Consider the following 19614-nt stretch of genomic DNA (forward strand, 5'->3'; position numbering starts at 1 on the left):
AGGAACATTGTTTTTAAATCTTTCAATAATTTTCTCATAAATTTGTTGGCAAACTGGCAATCTTTTGCCCATCTTTGCTGCTAAAGTACTATACCTTTCCTGGATGCTGCTTTTGTACCAAATCATAATTATATCTGTTGACATCACCTGTTTCAAATCACATCATTACCTAATTTACCTGATTGCTAGCCCTAAATTGTTCTTGTCCCAACTTGTTTTGGAAAATGTTGCAGGTATATAAATATATATAATTTTTACATCAACCTTTTTTTTTTTTTTCCATACCGCCCCAAGTTTTTGGGGTTTCTACTCCATTAGCACATCTGCTGTCAGTCAACCTCACCATGTAATCCGCCAGGCATTTCCTGGCCAGAAAGGACAGTTATTGGCTTTTTTAACCTGTATCGATTTAATTTAATAGCTTTATTCCATTGGGTAGAGTCTAATAAATGACCCTTGGTTTGCACATCATCTGTAGTCAGCATGGCAACAAAAATGTTAATGTTTTGAGTGAATGATAAAATTACTGGAGGATTTATTTGGATTACTTGTGGGTGTTTTTCATCCACATTTAGTTTTACAATACATTTAGATTTCATTCAGCTGTTCAAAACCGAGTTAAAAGAAATGAACCAGAGAAACATTGATGGTACTGAAGAGTGATACTGAAGAGAAAGAAAGACTGAGATGGAAAAATCAGGGAGAGACGAAGGGGTGGAGAGGGACAGGCAAGTTATTCTAGTTACAGCCAGCTGGCAGAAATACTAAAATAAGATGTGTTCCCAACACGGTGTGTCCGAGTGAGAAAAGATAGTGAGAATGAGGGTCGGTTTGTTAAAAAGGTCATGGTAGTTTCTTTCATTTATACTTATTTTGAAATAAAATCAACTGACATTTGTTCCACTGACATCATGGAACTACCTGTACACTTCTGTTATTATGTCTGTTATAACCTATATTGTGTTTGGAGAAATACAGCTGAATGACAGAAAAACATACACTTTTCAGGGCAGAAACTTTTATTGTCCATGCACAGAAATGAGTGATGACTGCTGGAACTGTTTATATAAAAACATAATAAAAAAACTGTTTGGATGAAACTTTTCAGATTCATGTTTTATTAAAATATATACAAAAAAGTAAAGATGGAAGACAGTTGTTTTCTGAGATTCTAAGGGGATTCTAATCACATATGACCCTTTTTCTTAACTCCATCTCTTTTTGTGCTGTATTTAATTCAGACAAAAAGTTCACATAGGAATGAATCGGACATTTTCATTAATGGCATGACTGGGTCTACTTAAAAAATGTTAAAATATTGATTGGATATTACATAGATGGAATGAACTTAAGTTGAAATGCATTTTATCTGTCATTTTTCTTAAAATAAACTGTTACATTATGTTCTAATGAATATAATCTTTGTCAAACAAATTCTCACAATCAAATGAAATGAACATATATTTCGGGCACGATAAAAAAAGGCACATTCACACCTAGAATTATAACTATGATGACATCAATATTAAAGTTTACAAAAATGAATGATAGCATTTTGTTTATTAAAAACAAGTTAGGCAAGTTTTTTGTCTGACACTTTATATGCTTGAGCTTGTTTTAGCTAAATGGAATCTGATTTGAAAAAATAAAGCAATATCATTCATTGGGATCAGGTTTCTGTAATTGTTTTATATTTCTAAAATTTGGAAGTATACCATTATCATTACAGTTATCATCCTTAGCGTGAATGGTCCTTCAAAATATAAAAACAGACACTCCATACAGTTATATAATAAAAAAGGTCTGTCTGAGAAATGGATGGGGACAGTGGATGTAACATTTTTAAGGTGGATCTTTGCATAGCATTAAATTAGGAAAAAATAACAAACTAAACTGCTATGTTTTGAGAAGATTCTAATGGTGTGGCCATATTATGGAGAGACATTTCAGGACAAAAATGTCCATTGTCTAATGTAATTTGTGTAACACTGAATGATGCAGAAGTCACTTTATTCCTAAGCACCTTCTCTGCAGGCACAAGACGTCAACAGGATGTCATATTGACATTGTACCCCAATGTACCCCAATGTCACGGGGATGTTGGATTATGTTTGGAAATAAAATCGGGTTGACATCAGAACCCAACGTCATGCCGACATCAATGTCCAACCTAAAATCAACATCTAATCATGTTGCACCTTGACGTTGTGCGGACGTTAACACCATGACATCCATCAGACGTTGGATTTTAGTCACTTTACAACACAACCTAAAATCAACCAAATATAAACGTAATTTGACATCATTATTAGACGTCAAAATTACGTTGTCATTAGATGCTGGTTAGACATTGAATTTTGGTCACCTGACGTCATGATCTGAATCTAGTCTAATATTAACGTTTTATGATGTTGTGTACTCGCTGGGTTTCTAATGGTCAGCATGAATAACTGTATAGATGGCTCTTAAAAAAACTATTTTGCCCATGAAAATGACAAAACAATGCTAAATGTGACTGTACCTTTAGCACTTTATTTTCAGCTGTGATTATGAACTATACCACCAATAACTGGTTTCCAAGCTTCAGATTTCCAGGTCTACATCTATTTTAGATCAATCTTTAAAAGTGCTTTTGAACCCAAGATGATGTAGTTTTAAATTGACCAATCAGAAAACAACAAAATTGCTTGAATCTCTGGAACTATATTTGCATGGCTCTCTGACGTACTATTCAAATACATTGTCAATAAAAAAGTGTGAAAGATGAGATTAGGAAAAAAGGAAACAAGTCACAGTCATTGTGATTAATGAGGAAAGACTCCAATCTGGATGGATATTCTTTCTTTTTCCTTATATGTTCACTCTCTGACATAAACTCTTGTACACACCACATCGTCAGCAGTCATGGTCTGCAAAAAAAGGAAGGAAGTGGTCCATTAATAAAAGCTGATCAAAGATGAATTTGTGTAAGAGAATGTTCACACAAGCAGTTTAGTTTACTTGGTTTGCTAAGAAAAATACATTCAGTCTTGTTTCTCTTGGCATTCACGTATTCCTTCAATACTGATCTTAAAGATACAAATCTAAAATAATGGCTTTTGACACATGTATATTTAACATGTGCTCTGTGTGTGTTTACATATAGGCTCTATCATCGGCAAACTGATGATGATATTATAAAAATGTAAAGGTGTCAAAACAGCAGTAGAAATTCCTCTTTCACACACACAGACAGACAATAAGATGTGTTGCAAGGAAACATGTTCATCCTTCTTTTATAAACAATAATGTGAAACAAAATCGATAAATAGAATCAGGTAAGCCTGGGCTATCTGTTTTTATAGTGGCATCTTCTTAACATCATGTCCTGCTTTAAGTTTGTTTAGATGTCTTTGGATCCTGTTTGGAGTCATATTTCACACGAAATTTCAATTGGCAGCAAACCAAGAGACTTTTTCATCAGTTTAGCTTCACGTGGTGGTGTTCGCACTTATTCAGATAAACCACACCGACTAAGCAATCATAGTTTTTAATGGAACCAAACCTTCCAAATGTAAACACTTCCTAAGAATTATTAGAGTAACCAATGCTATCTCACAATAATTTGTCAATTTTAATTTGGAGCCTAAGGTGTCACGGTGGCGCAGTGGGTAGCATGATCACCGCACAGCAAAAAAGTCGCTGGTTGAAGCCCTGGCTGGGTCAGTTGGCATTTCTGTTTGCATGTTCTCCCTGTGTTGCCGTGGGTTTCCTCCAGGTGCTCCGGTCTCCCCCACAGTCCAAAGACATGAGTTGTAGGTGAACTGAATAAGCTAAATTGGCTGTAGTGTATATATGTGAATGCAAGAGTGTATGGGTGTTTTTCAGTGCTGGGTTGTGGCTGGAAAGGCTGCGTAAAAACATACGCTGGATGAGTTGGTGGTTCATTCCGCTGTGGCGACCGCTGATTAATAATGGGAATGAGCCAAAAAGAAAATGAATTAATGAATCTGTTGCCTATTTGTATGATTTTCATTAATTCGTCTACCTTTTAATATCATTTGGTCATGTGAATGGTTGGTTTAAGGGTGGGGTGAATGGCTTTTTCTCTATTGAAAAATAGTATACTTTTGTATGAATTACATCATGCAAATAAGCCATTTTGGAGTAGATTCGCCAAACAGTACGCTATTTCAAAAACAGTGCCGATAGGTGTGGATATTATTGCAGATGAATAACCAACAATGCAGCAATAAAAAAATAAAGATGTAGAAGTAATAAGTGCAGCATAAATTAGTGTACAGTCATCTACTAGGTGCAGTTGATCTACTACACTACCAGACAAAAGTCTTGCCATCAATACTAGTTGTAAGAGCAGCAAATAATAACTTGACTTCTAGTTGATCATTTGGAAAAGTGGCAGAAGGTAGATTTATCAGATGAATCATCTGTTCAACTTCATCCCAATCAACACAAATACTGCAGAAGTTGCATTAGAACCCACATGGGTTCACATTCAGTATTGGGGTGTGCGAGAGATCTGCAGATTGGATGGCAATATCAACAGCCTGAGGTATCAACACATATCTGTGGCTCATTACATTACAAACCACAGTTGAGGGCAAATTCTTCAGCAGGATAGCACTCCTTGTCATACTTCAGCCTCCACATCAAAGTTCCTGAAATCAAAGGCCAAGGTGCTACAGGACTGGCCAGCTGAGTCACCACACATAAACATTATTAAGCACGTCTGGGGTAAGATGAAAGAGGAGGAACTGAAGAAGAATCAAAAGAATCTTGATGAACTCTGGGAGTCCTGCAAGAACGCTTTCTCTGCCATCCCAGATGACTGCATTAATAAGTTATTTGAGTCATTGCAGAGATTTATGGATGCAGTGCTCCATACTCATGGAAGTCAAACACAATATTATTCTTTTCCAATGCAGCATGACTTTATATTCTTTACTGTACATCATTTCTATTAAGTGACAAGTCTTTAGTTTGAGCAAAGCCAGACCTTACTGTTTTAAATAACTAAAAATCAAGACATGATCATATTTTGGTAAAATAAGCATAATCTAGAGGCCTTTGCCATTCATATAAGCCACTTCTAATATTAAATAATTAACTAAAAGTCAAGATATTATTTGTTGTTCCTAAAACTTAGGCACAATCATTTTGTCAGGTAGTGCATAACATGGTACAAAACAATATTTTATATTTTAATACTTGAAATCAATATTTAAAGTTTCATTAATATTTAGATTTATCAAGATTTTAATGGCAAAGTTAGGCAAACTTATAGAAATAAAGTATATATATTTTTTAATTCAGGCCTCTTTAGGCGAGGCAGTGGCGCAGTAGTTAGTGCTGTTGCCTCACAGCAAGAAAGTCACTGGGTCGCTGGTTCGAACCTCGGCTCAGTTGGCGTTTCTGTGTGGAGTTTGCATGTTCTCCCTGCCTTCGCGTGGGTTTCCTCCGGATGCTCCGGTTTCCCCCACAGTCCAAAGACATGTGGTACAGGTGAATTGGGTAGGCTAAATTGTCCTTAGTGTATGAGTGTTTGTGTGAATGTGTGTGTGGATGTTTCCCAGAGATGGGTTGCAGCTGGAAGGGCATCCGCTGCGTAAAAACTTGCTGTATAAGTTCATTCCGCTGTGGCGACCCCGGATTAATAAAGGGACTAAGCTGACAAGAAAAAGAGTGAGAGAGGCCTCTTTATTTCATTTATTTAGCCAAAGAAAAAGGGCTATTCACAAAATAATCAAGCTGAATATAAGTGACCATAAGACAAAGACAAAAACCTTTTACATGCTAAGGTGAAAGACCTCAGATCAGATCAGCACCATATTCGCTAACAATGAGCCAAATCTGACTGTTTTAATGTGAGATAGTCCACAGGCATACTTTTTGATATTTATCTGAGACATGTACTATTTGACAGCTGTTTAAGTTTTTGACAGTTCAGGCACAAAGACGTCAGAAGGCACGGTGACTGAGAGAACTATAATATTGTGCTAGTATTACATGACTCACTCTAGATGTTTGTTCCATGTCGTGTTTTAATTCCTGATGCAAATATTAAAAAAACACATTTGGCAAACAATATGTTTGGTCAATGTGTTCCTCTGGCACTCTAAATAAATGTGTGTAAAAAATCTGTTCTCTGTGACACCTACTCCTGACAACAACTGCAGCCGTTTCAAGTGCTTTATTAGGTGTTAAATAATGATGCAAATACCCATCATTTGAGGAGTGCAAACATTGCTAAATTGCATTGCTTGAAATACTTTAATACTGTGCTCTCATAAAATGTACATCTAATCACAAATCAAATGTATTTTCAGGAAGGTCAGGTCAAATAAATATTTATGTCAATGCCTTTTTAGCACTATTCCTTTCTACGTGTTTAGTAAATACTGACAGTGCTGTTTTATTGCCAAAAAAACTGTTTTCATTTGCACAAGCTGTTCGTAAATCTGGCTCTTAATCTCCAATATGTAAAATGATTTTGTTTTCCAGTGAGAGCAATGAATCTTACCAGAATCAATTCAGCATCATTGGTTATTTCCCTGGTCCATGAGGTTTTTGGACCCTCGCCCTTCTGCAAAGTCTGTTCGCAGCTAATCTTGCTGTCTGTTACCCAGCGAGGAAAGCTCTGAGAGAAGCAGAGACAGACAAATATGAGTAGGTCTTGGTCTGTGACTGTAAAAGAGAGACGGAAAGAGTGAGAAACAGATCCATGTCCAGGAGACGGAGGCTGAAGGAATGGGTGTGTATCCACTTTAAATGCTCCTCTGAGATGGAGGGTGTGATTGAGTCCACATCAGAGATCGGGATTGCATAAACATACACTTTTCACAGATTTTTGGACAGTTTGGAAAATAATATCACAGGCAAACAAATGACTGAAGTGTTTTTATATGGGTGTGTGTATACCGTGCAGGGACGTCCATCCACAGTGGCCTCATTAAACTCCTGTCCAACTGTGAAGGTGACGTTGGTGGTCCTCACTGAGGTGGACGTCTTGATTGTCAGTGTCTCTCCCTCCTGTGTAATCTCCACGGATGGTTTTGATGCAGCTGCAACCGCAATCTTACGGAGCATCACGTTCACACCTGACAAAACACAAGAATGGTAAGTACTCTGGCATTCGTTATGTAGAATTCTTCATTTATATGGTTTTAAGGACAGAAAGACCTGTGGTTAGACAGGTCGGGGGAATGAGAGTGATGTTATTAAGACTGGCTGTGCTCCACACATCTGCACTTTCTTCCAACAGTGTCTGATGACATCACCTGATATAAACCCACAGAGGAAAACTCATGTGACAAGCCAGAGCGGTCAGAAAAATAAAGAGAATAGATGCATGCTATCAGTACAGAGTCTCATGGGCCTTAACACACTTAACAAAATGTTGGGTTATTTTGTTATTTTAAATTAAATTTAAAATATCAAAGATAGAGCAACATTTGGGTTTTTCCATATTTTTCAACAAGCATTTTTTAGAGTGCACATGGTATCGAGATCAAATTATTTTCTCTGATCGCAATGTACATGATCCATTTGGCATTATAAATTGTCATTAGTTTCCATGAACCTTATGTTTGAAACTGTTTTTTAATCAATGTAACATTTACCAACAAGCATTAACAACAACTAATAAAAAAACATATACACATAAAACTATTACAAAACGTAAATTACAAATTCCACTAAAATAAGATTTGATGTCTGGTTCTTGAATCTGATTGGCTGATAGCCATGCAATATTTTGCAATATCAGAATTAGTACAGCCGTCTCACACCTCTGTATTACTCTGCCCACATAGGGACAGCAGATCAATAAACTCACTATAGTTTGACAAATATTGCAGCTGTTGGACAACATAATGTACTTTCGAGGCTTTTTTAGGTGAGTATCGGTATCAAACATTCCAAAAAACCTGAAGAGTGGTGGGGGTGAGTTGCACACGACGTACCTAAAGAGCGGTGGGGGTGAGTTGCGCACGACGTACCTGAAGAGTGGTGGGGGTGAATTGGGCGCGACGTACCTGAAGAGCGGTGGGGGTGAGTTGTGCACGACGTACCTGAAGAGCGGTGGGGGTGAGTTGTGCACGACGTACCTGAAGAGCGGTGGGGGTGAGTTGTGCACGACGTACCTGAAGAGCGGTGGGGGTGAGTTGCGCACAACGTACCTGAAGAACGGTGGGGGTGAGTCGCGCACGATGTACCTGAAGAGCGGTGGGGGTGAGTTGCGCACGACGTACCTGAAGAACGGTGGCGGTGAGTTGCGCACGACGTACCTGAAGAGCGGTGGGGTGAGTTGCGTTTGACGTACATGAAGAGCTAGGAGGGATGCGGTGGAGAGAGGGGTGTGCAACGTATTTAAGGACCGGGTGGGAGGTGTGCAATTTCCGGGAGATTATCATTCATATGCGGGCAAGCGGGAGTCTCTATGCTTTTGCGGGATACTCCAACAACTTTTATGAGACTTGAGATGTCTTTTCTCCCCTGCATCTGTGTGTTTGTTTTGCCTCTGTAAAAATCAGCGTGTGCCCAAACGGAAACTCCCAGTTTTATGCAAAACCTTCCCTCTTTTCCTCCCCCAACGCTCTCACCTAAACAGAACTGGACAAACCTTTCTTGACCTTTTCCAAACTAGAGGTGTGTAAACACCTAGCTGAGATAGGGGGTTTCGTGGCCTTTAAATATTTAGAATTACTGAGGGCCTACCCACACTTTGCTATCCGAACTGTGCCCAGGCCCATTTCCAGGATTGTTTGAGGCCGTACTCACACTAGGTACAGTTGCCTCGAACCGGGCCAAAGCACGCTTGTCCCCCCGACGGCCTGCGCTCACACCACAAACGGGCCTCGGCACGCTTACGTCATCGCTGCTGCGCTGCTCAGTGAGAAACGCTCTCTCACTCAGCAGCACAGAGGAGATTTCTCTAGTTATATCGTTTCAGTCGTTTGATATGTAGTGACATGCAGTCAAATATTTCGCCACACTGTCCTTAGGGACGCGGTGACACACAGTCAGATATTTCGCCGAACAGATCCGCCACTTTTGGCGCTCGAAAACAATCATAAAGCTCTCGTGCTGCAGGAATAAGGAGGTCTGCTGAAGCTGTCGTGCTGTGATGAGTTCTCGTCTTTAATAAACTACGGCAGTTTGCATTCACTGAACAGTAAGAATGATTAATAAATCCATATGAAACAGCCTCTTAAAAGTCACGTCTTGCTTTCAGTTTCGGGCTTTGGCGCGTTTTGCACTCACACACAAGCGTACCGCGCCAAAGCCCAAGTGAACCGTGCTCAGGCACACCTCTTCCAACCGAGCCAGGGCCGGCCAAGTGAACCGTGCTTAAGCCCGATTCAACGCACTCACACTTCTTAAACGATCCAGGAAACGGGCCTGGGCACGGTACGGATGGCATAGTGTGAGTAGGCCCTGAGAAGTGTGAGTGCTGAATCGGGCTATAATGCACGGTTCAATTGGAAGAGGTGTGCCTGAACGCATAAGCCCGAAACTGAAAGCAAGACGTGACATTCAAGGGACTGCTTCATATAATTTTATTAATAATTCTTACCGTTCGATGAACACAAACTGTCGTAGTTTATTAAAGTCAAACCCCTCACTGCACTACAGTTGCACCTTCAGCAAACCTCATAATTCCTGCAGCACAAGGACTTTATGACTGTTTATAAGCGTCAAAAGTGGCGGATCTGTTCGGCAAAATATTTGACTGTGTGTCACGGCATCACAATTTACTAAAACAATATAACTAGAGAAATCTCCACTGTGCTGAGCAGGAGCACTTCTCTACTGAACAGCGCAGCATCGATGACGTAAGCATGCCCAGGCCCGAATGTAATGTGAGTGCAGGCCGTCAGGGGGAAACGGGAGGGTGGACAAGCATGCATTGGCCCGATTCAAGGCAACTGTACATAGTGTGAGTACGCCCTGAGATACAGAGCATCAGCTTCCATCAGCCTGCTATTGAGCAGAGCAAAGAAGGTTGACATCGTCTATTCACAAGATGGCGAAAGAGACCGCATAATAAGCCCTTAGAGCAGAAAAGATTGCCGTATTTTCAAATTGCAGCTGATCAAGACATTATTGTCTTTCTAAGTCAATTTCTCTCTTTTGTTGTAGTGCTGGATTTATACCATAGTAATTACTGTATTGAGTGTGAGATGGGACTTACATATTAGGAATGTATTTATTTTGTGTTGGCCACTCTTTGTATAACCCTGAGTTACTGTTTAAATGGCCGTCTGTTTGTTCCTAATAAGTCTCCTGTTTTAGTTACTGCACACTAGTTCAGTAAAAAGGAAGAAAGAAGAAATGCCTGCATGTGTTTAGCATTTTTTCTTATCGCAAAGACAACAGTAATCTGGTAGAGTTGGCCCTTCTTTGGCTTTTTCGGGATTAATTATGATATTCCGATTACAACAGAGAAATACTGGGAAAATGTCTTTAGACTGATTCTACAGTATTTCATGCCGTCCAGCCTTATAATCTTAAGATGTGAGCAAAATCACATGTTTTGTCATCACTTTAGACATTACACTATAGAATCATTTAAATACTAGCTCTAAAATGACTTTGGTGAATAAGTAACAGCTTCTGCTGTTTTGACGTCAGCTGCAGATGTAAAAGAATTCCGGAAGAAAGTGGATCCTCATACAAAAGAATTTTTAGACTCTCTGTGTTTGATTTTCTTTTTTTATTTACAAAATTATGCCGTCAAACTGTTGTATAAATGCAATATTACACGAGTAGCAGTGCCCACCCCTGCCACCAGTACTGATATACAGCCATATCGCACTGCTACTTGTGTGATATTGCTCATAATATATATAGAAGTTTATTCGTTACTTATACGTGCATACTAAACATTTAACCGCATTCAACATTATATAATCAAGTTGTGTTGTAATTCTTTACATATTAGATGCTACTCGCCTAAGCCACACTAAGTTTTGTTGGAGAATGTTTACCCAGTATGAGCCAGCTCTTATTGACAGAGCGATTATTATCCATTTCAGATGGATTCCTGCTGTGCGTGTGTGTGTGTGTGTAGGTGGGTAAGCGCACCGAGAGGGGGAAGTTATTCAACCAGCCACAGGGGATGCTGTAATCTATTAAACCTTCCTGACAGGAAATGGATAGAGCTCAGTGTGGAAGTAGGGAAGGGCAAAGGCAACAATGAAAAAAGCATGGCACAGTTGAGGGAGGGCAAGATTACTGACAAGGGAAGAAAACGAGCAAGAATGGCAGCAGAGACATAGAAAAAAAGACTGTTCAAGTGCGGAAAAAGAAAGCTAAAGAGGCCAGTCTCTGTGTACTGTATGTGTGTGCATCGAGTAGAATTTCACACTACTTGCCTCACACATATCCCCACCTGTCACCAGGAGTAAATATATATGCATGAACGCAGACAAGAGGGATGCCAAAATTTAGACTCACATTCAGCAAGAGACACAGACCATTGACCAGTACTTCAATGACTCTGGCACTGGAGCACAAATATTCACACACAATTTGTGGATTAAAAATCATGACAATTTAAGCCTACACTAAACTGCGTTTTGATGTGGGTCTTGGAGTTTTGAATAAAATTATTTCAAAGTGCACAGCTTTGGAAACAAATCTGTTATAAACTACAATATATATATATATATATATATATATATATATATATATATATATATAAGAATGGTGAAAACGGGGAAATTTTAAACATGATATTATGAGTTCATTGGGCTTCGTGAATACTTGACTAAAACAACTGTGGACTATTTTCTGTTGTGTTTATGCATAAAAAATAAATACATGTGCTGATGCTCTGTGTTTCTTTACAAAGTGACATTGTCCACTATTGGCCCACATGCATATTACAGTGTATTTAGTGTTTTTTTTTGCTGATATTTTTATTAATGTTGTCTTCAATAGGCCAAACTTTGGAAAAGCAGTTTAAGATTATAAGGACTTTTAATCAGTTTTTATTTTGATGGTCCGTTTGTTGAATTTATGTTACACTGCATCTACATACCAACTAATTCTCATTAGAATATAAGTAGACTGTTAGGTTGGGGTTAGGGTTGGAGTTAGGGTTGCATGCACTTGGAAAGTTTCTTATAGTCAGTTAAATGTCTGTTGAAGGAGCAGATATTAAACAGTCTACTAATACTCAAACGTACCATCAAAATAAAGTGTTATCTAAATATGTTTATATTACTGAATAAAATATAATTTGGGGTATTATCTGTACATTCAAAATATCTAAATTATTTTATTTGATTATGTTAGGTCTAGGGACAACATTAAAATGAATTAGTGAAATTTCTTTCATTATTTACTTTTCCTCATCTTTTTTTCAATGGTCCCTTCTTAGATGCTAAAGGTAATTTTCCCTTTACTTGTTAATGTTCTTTTGTCTGATGAACACAAAATGATATATTCTGAAGAAGGACGGAACGTGTGTAACCATTGAGTTCCACAATATCTAACCATTGAGTTCCAGTTTGTTTTTCCTACTATGGATGTCAATGGATACATGTTTTCAGCTTTCTTTAGAATATCTTCTTTAGTGTTCAACAGAAGAATGAAACTCAAAATTTTAAACCAATTAAGGGTGAGTAATTATTAATTTTTGGGTGAACTATCCCTTTAAGGTGATACTCTGTTTGATTATAATGCAAAAATTATGAGAATGCGGCTTTGAATGACCTGTAAATTATCAGAAATTAAAATGACCCTGAACAATGTGTAAATAATGTAGAACTATGTGCAGAACTAAAGACCAGACATTTTTATGAGCATTCGATTAATGTTACCGGAAGAACTTAAGAGGGAACCCGGTGGGAATCTGGGCTGTTAAAACCCTTATCTAATAAAGTTAACTGACTTCTGTCAGATCAAGTACTGCTTCAAGCCCCTTAACTAACTGAGAAAAGATGTTAGAGGAGTCAGACGGTCAGGGTCAGTGTCGCAGGTTAAAGGTCAAAGGAAGTATTTCAGAATAGAGGGATAGAGGGATGGAGGAGTGTGAATGACAGGGTGTGGTGACAGGTTGGGCCCAACTGTGAACACAAATATTTATGTGAGCAAATATAATTTTAATGTCTAGTTGAGAAAAAAAAAGTGAGTTTATTTTAGAGTTGCATACTTTATGTACGCATGCTTGTCTGTCGTGCAAAGTTCATACCACAATCAACTTGTTTGTCAATCAAACACATTCCTCACATATAGAAACCCCCCTTAAAGTTTTTTTTTTTTTTTTTTCAAAAAGATCTCATCCCTTGCATGGGGTATTCATATAATACATCATGTTCCCATGTCAAAACCAGCAGGACTCTCTCTCTCTCTATTGTGCTCCTTCTCCGCCCTCTTTAACTTGTCTGCTTCATTTCATCATTCTTTTCAATGGTGAAATGAAGGACTCGCTCTCCCCACTCATGGAATCTGCTTCTTTTGTTCGACACAGACTCTTGGAGAGGGGTGTTTGGGTGGCAGCGGTGCCCTCATTAAATCGGGCGTTAGACAAATTTTGGGAACCCTCTCAGGGACTTTAAGCATTCGGTGTAAAAAAGAATTTCCGAATTGGAGAATAAAGATCTATTTAACTGACTTTCTAACACGCACACTTTTGCACACAATTGACGCAAGCAAATTAAAAGCTCCAGTATAGTACAATAAATAAAAATGCTCAGGGCTATAAAGCGAAAAAGCCGAATCCTGCACGCAAACGCTATGCCACCCCTTTTAAGTTCATTAAAGGAATAGTTCACCCCAAAATGGAAATTATGTCATCATTTTCTCACCCTACACTTGTTTCAAACCTTTGTGAGTTTCTTTTTCGGCTCATAAATGCAGGAAACCTGTAACTATATTGACATACTATTTGTTTTTCACAATCAAGTCTGGTTTTAAGCTTTTTTTTTTAAAAAAATATCTAGTTTTGCGTTCATCAGAAGAATGAAACTCATAAAGCTTTGGGGCCACTTGAGAACGTGTAAATAATTTTTGGATGAACTATAAACCGGTGTCGGTGTGCATACGCGTGCGCATTAAAGCATGCGATTTTGGTGTATATGAACTACTAAAATAAATAAGCATAATAAATTATCATTACATAAGACACACCTGGGTGGTCACATGTTACAAACAATTAAACGGTTTTGCAAGCACACAAGTGAGAGGGGGTGAATTTGCTGGGATGTCCATGCCCGCGCTCTAGTCAGCTTTGCGCACTTTCTCTGCGCGCGCGTCCGCATCATGAATAACACTTACCTAGTGCTTTAAGAAGCTCTTCGAAGTTCTCAGAGCTCTTCATTTTCCAGGTACCAGCAAAATCGGGAATTTTACGATCCATCTTCCGTTCTGTCGTTCCTCTGAAAGTAACCTATCACTTTTCTCCGATGAGTCACAGTCTTTGAACCTGACACTCTCTAAAAGTACCAGCCACTCTGATTCTAAAAAGCAGTGATAAATTCCCACTGATAAAGCCAACGTGATTTTCCTCCTTCCTCAAACCTTCTACAGCTCTTTTTCTTTTACCGTTGACAAAGGAAAGTGGAGATGTCAAACTGTGCCTTTTCCTCCGGTCTCAGGCTTTCAGTCAGTTCTTCCAAAAGTTATAGCTTGTGATGAATAAGTTGTACCAAAAAATCGAGCCGGTTATTACGCTCAATCTGTGCGCACACACCCCTTTTTCAACAAACTCCACCCTCCTTTTGACCTGTCAAATCAAGGAGCCAATGAGACTTCGATTTTATTGTCTTGTCCCGCCCATGTTTAAGACATGTGCGCGCTTGAAAACGCCCATCAGAGCATGTCTTAATTATTTATTTGAAAGATTTATTAAGAATTATTTTAACATTAAAGAAATAATACTGATTACTTTCTTAATATGTGACAAGCTACAAATCAAACATAAATTTACAGTCAAAACTATTTAAAATGTATAAATGTAGAAAATATTTGGAAAAATAGACGCATCGATTGCAATACCCCAGCATTCCTCCCATTTCTCTACTATATTGCACTTTTTAAATAATGTTTAAAATTAATATTTAATAAATCTAATATGTAATAAATAAAATAATGTTTTAAAGCTTTTCTGTGGCAGTAACTTTCCAAGAGGAACAATGTGCCCAAATATTATATTACATTTTATAAAAAATGAATAAATCTAAAACATCTTAATATTATTAACTCGCTAGAACAGAATAGAAATAGAATAGAAATAGGTTAAGACATATCTCCCTCTTTGACAGATAAAAGCTGTGTGCAAATGACTTGGGCACACAAATGTGAATTATGTTTAATATACAAAACAATCCACGGTATTTGTCAAAAGCTAATTGTTAAAACAGAGCTGTCAAGTTCAAGCCTTCTCGGCGGTTATTCAAAGCAGCGCGCACTCAGAGCTCCTGTAACAGGATCTGTCTCCGCTGTGGTTAGCATCTTCCCCGTTTGGGACAGAGAGGAGACGCGGAGGGTCTTTTGCGGGTGGTGGAAATTCCAGAGGTCCCGACGGGAGCGGGAGGACGCATTTGAGGAGAATGACGCAGGCACAAAAGGTGACCTAGCAGAGGCCAGGAGGTTGCAGCAGTGTCTCCGAGGGTCTTTAGTCTCCCCCTCACCCCTGCTGTTGAAGCGGAAGAAAAGAGAGCATATGGGGGTAGGGTCTTAGTAAGAGAGGCGAAGTTTGGGTCTCTAATGAAGACGCGGGCCATGGAGACTCGATGATGAATGTGAGGCGTACAAAGAAGTCGTTAACCATTTACTTTTGATGGATGGCCTTCCCCGCCAGGTCGAACGGCAAATTTTAATGCGCGGGTTAAATCAGATTTTACCTTGGCGACAGCAGGCACCAGGCGCGCTGCGCATTTAGAGTTGATATTTGCGCTTTATACACTTTTAAAACAAACATTTAAAAAATGTATCTGTTTTTTGGCGCTATATGTAGGCATTTATAATTATTAATTAATAATATAAAAAAATATGTAAACAAGGAGCCTATATGCTTAATATACCTTTAATGATATATATATATATATATATATATATATATATATATATATATATATATATATATATATATATATATATAAACTAGGCTAGCATTTTATTCATTCATTCATTTTCTTTTCAGCTTAGTCCCTTAATAATCCGGGGTCGCCACAGCGGAATGAACCACCAACTTCTCCAGCACATGTTTTACGCAGCGGATGCTCCAGTTGCAACCCATCTCTGGGAAACCGCTAGCATTTTAACATTTCGGCAAATCTGTGATGATTTGTGCAATGTTTTCGTACTATTAAAACATTTAGGAAGGAAAAGACCCAAAACGAGCATTAAGGCCCACACCTAACCGAGATCTAGCAGACCTTTGAAAAAATAGAAATGATAAAAATATGTGAAAATCATATAAATTTACATTTAAATAAAACTCATCATTTTACATTTTAGTGAAACAGTGACTAATTCACAAGGTATATGAAAAATGTATTTTTTAAATTGTTGGCCTGCCCTTAACAATGCCTCTAAACATAACCAACAAAAAATACTGCTTCAGTAGAATGTACAAAAAATATGAATAAGACTGCACAAATCAGCCAAAATAGTTACAATTGGCTGCTGAGATCTGTTAAAATCTGAAAAAATCTGTTTGTGTTTAGCTATTAAAAATACACTTTTGTCCTATATGTTACTCCCATATTACAACATTCCTCAAAAATATCTTCTTTTGTGGTAAAAAATAATTATATACAATTGGTCATTGGGGCATCAGGGTGGCGCAGCAGGTAACACGATAGCCTCACAGCAAGAAGTTGGCATTTCTGTGTGGAGTTTGCATGTTTCCCCGTGTTTGCATGGGTTTTTTTCCGGGTGCTCCGGTTTCCCCCACAGTCTAAAGACATGAGCTGTAAGTGAACTGAATAAGCTAAAATGGCTGTAGTGTTTGGGTGTTTCCCAGTGTTGGGTTGCAGCTGGAAGGGCATCCGTTGTGTAAAACATGTGCTATATAAGTTGGCGGTTCATTCCGCTGTGGCGACCTCTGATTAATAAAAGGAAAGAAAAGAAAATGAATGAATTGGTGATTGGTGAAAAGGCACAATCTTAGCCTACCCCATCCTAACTATTAATTTTTCAAAGTAACATTTTGACAGCCCTATTACATTTATACAATGAATAAATTAGGCAATCATGTGTTTTTTGGTTTATTTTTAGTGAAGTGGAAGAAAAAAATGTCTCAAGTCACAATTTTATGTTATGTAGTTTATATATTTAAACTATAATTCAAATATAAATTGATATATAATATTTAAGCTACATTTTTAAACATGTTTTCTGTTTATTAATTAAGTTAAACAGTTGCTTTTCCTTACTTTATTACCAAACTGCCTTTCTTGCAAGACCTGGCAATCACATTTGCCCGCTTTAAAGAACTATTTGACTTGTAGCCCTCCACACACACACTTCAGTTTTACGATTATTAGTTTTGCACATCCCACACAAAATTGCTTCTTATTGAAGGACTTTCTTCTCCCTGTCACAGAGAGGAATGTAGCCCTGTGGGGTCGCGGGCGCTCACCGCATGTTGACAAAGCACGACGCGTGTATTACAAGCACTTGACAGAGATAGCGCGAGGCGATGCGTCACACATCACACACCTTGCCGATTGTGTTCACACAATAGCTTCATGTCCACACATGTTCCTCTTCGTACAACAACAACAGCAGACGATAGTCATTACACTTAAATCAATGGAGCTATTTGTCTTCTTATCGCTGTCCTAATCTTTTTTACGACATCCACTGCTGCCTCTGCCTTTGTAGCTTTTTATTTACTCGTTGTTAGCTTGTTAGCTGCAGGCCCTTAGGCTAGAAGCAGAGTTATCAACAATATCTAAATATCTCCCTATAGTGGGTTGAGCCCACCGTCGAGAAAATGTTCAAAGCATTCTTGCATAGGAAACACGTTTGACCTAAAGACAACTGGCTGGGGTGGAAACAGGTGAAATGGGAAATTAAGAGCACTTCAATTGTTTCCTGGTAAACATTTACAATATCTTGCCTGTCCTGGGTGGCCCTTGACACCGAACACCATCTTGCTCCTCTTTTCTGTTCTCATCCCCCCCTTACCCCTCCTCTTCGCCTTACCCATTTTCATTCCCACCCACTTATCTTTTGTTCTTTTGTGTTTAGGTCATTTTTTATTACTTTGTTCGTGCCTGGTGAAAGGAGGAAAGAATATTTGAGTGAAAGAGATCAAAGCCCAATGGGGAATCACAAAGATGGAGTGAAGGGGCGAGAGACGAAGACCCAACACGGAGAGGGAGAAGGGAGAGGTGCTTGGCAATGAAGGCATAAATATTTCTGTGCACTTTGAAAGAGGAATTAGGGTTTCATTTTACATTTCTCTCACTTTCCCTCCCTCTCTTCCTCTCTCTTTCTGCTTCTCACTCGTCTTGCCAAAAAACTCAGCGGGGTAAGTGATACTCCACTCCGGGGACTCGCATAACCCCAAACACATGCCACCAGCACATTGGTTTACACTGGAACACCACGCGCAATCGCACCCTCTCTCATCCATGACGCCAAACACTCATATGTTAGTTTCATTATGTTTTGAATGGCATTAGATACAATATTGTATCTAATGCCATATATATATTTGAAAGGGCATTAGATTTAATGTTTATATAAATGGAAGGGCATTAGATACAATATATATGGTGTTCCCAAAATTCTAACTCGACCACTAAACCTCACATCATCTTATCAACTCTATTTTTCCCCAAAGCTAAACAGCCGTTTTAGTAATTTGGGATGCATTGACACGCTGTTACAATTTCGCAGGAAGGATGAAAAATAAAATTAAAATAAAATTAAAGGACAACAAAAACCACCCGAGGGGGCTAAAAAACATAACTAGAACACAAATAAGCAAACAAACTTGGCTGAGCTGGCAAGACAGGACTGGAGCAGGAACACATGGGACTGTAAACGACGAACTAGCACAGGACATCAGACATTAGGAGAATATAAGCAGAAATAATTAACAAACAAACAGGTGAACATAAAAAACTAATAAAGGGTTAACAAGGAGGGTGAGTCTAGACAATAGACAGGAGAGCACATGGCACAAACAAACAGTACAAGCCATGTGTTCACATAAAACGAGACTAGAACACATGCAGCCAATGAGAGAACTCATTAACCGCGTGTTTACATGAACATAGCACAAAATCACATGGCCAAAATGTAAACACCAGGGGTCTCATGTATCAACGCTGCGTACGCACAAAAACTTTGCATACGCCAGGTTTCACGCTCAGAATCGCTCACGTTTGGATTTACTAACAATGAACTGAACGTGGGAATGTACACAGGTTCACGGCAGCTTTCTGGCAGGCGTACGCACATTTTTTGTGCGTGTCTGTTTTATTTCCATTGGCGACTCCTAGAGGCAGTTGTGTTAAATTCTTCTCTACAAAGTGTCTGAGCCTTGCAATGGCAGCTGTATGAGACGGGTTCATATAGTAGGTATGTAAGATTTCCATACCATACAGTTGACCAGCTAAACATTAAAGCGCAAATTGCAGCATTCGC

General features: G+C 38.6%; 1 protein-coding gene across 1 annotated transcript; it reads right to left on the reverse strand.

Moving 5' to 3' along the window:
* Window positions 1-1001: 1001 nt before the first annotated feature.
* crabp2a (cellular retinoic acid binding protein 2, a) lies at window positions 1002-14626 on the reverse strand. The gene is given in 4 exon segments (NM_182859.1): window positions 1002-2909; window positions 6521-6637; window positions 6919-7097; window positions 14284-14626. Coding segments are annotated over 4 exon segments (429 nt in total). The 5' UTR covers window positions 14366-14626; the 3' UTR covers window positions 1002-2858.
* Between the last annotated feature and the right edge of the window lie 4988 nt (window positions 14627-19614).

Source organism: Danio rerio, chromosome 16, assembly GCF_049306965.1.
Source record: "Danio rerio strain Tuebingen ecotype United States chromosome 16, GRCz12tu, whole genome shotgun sequence".
Lineage (NCBI taxonomy): Eukaryota > Metazoa > Chordata > Actinopteri > Cypriniformes > Danionidae > Danio > Danio rerio.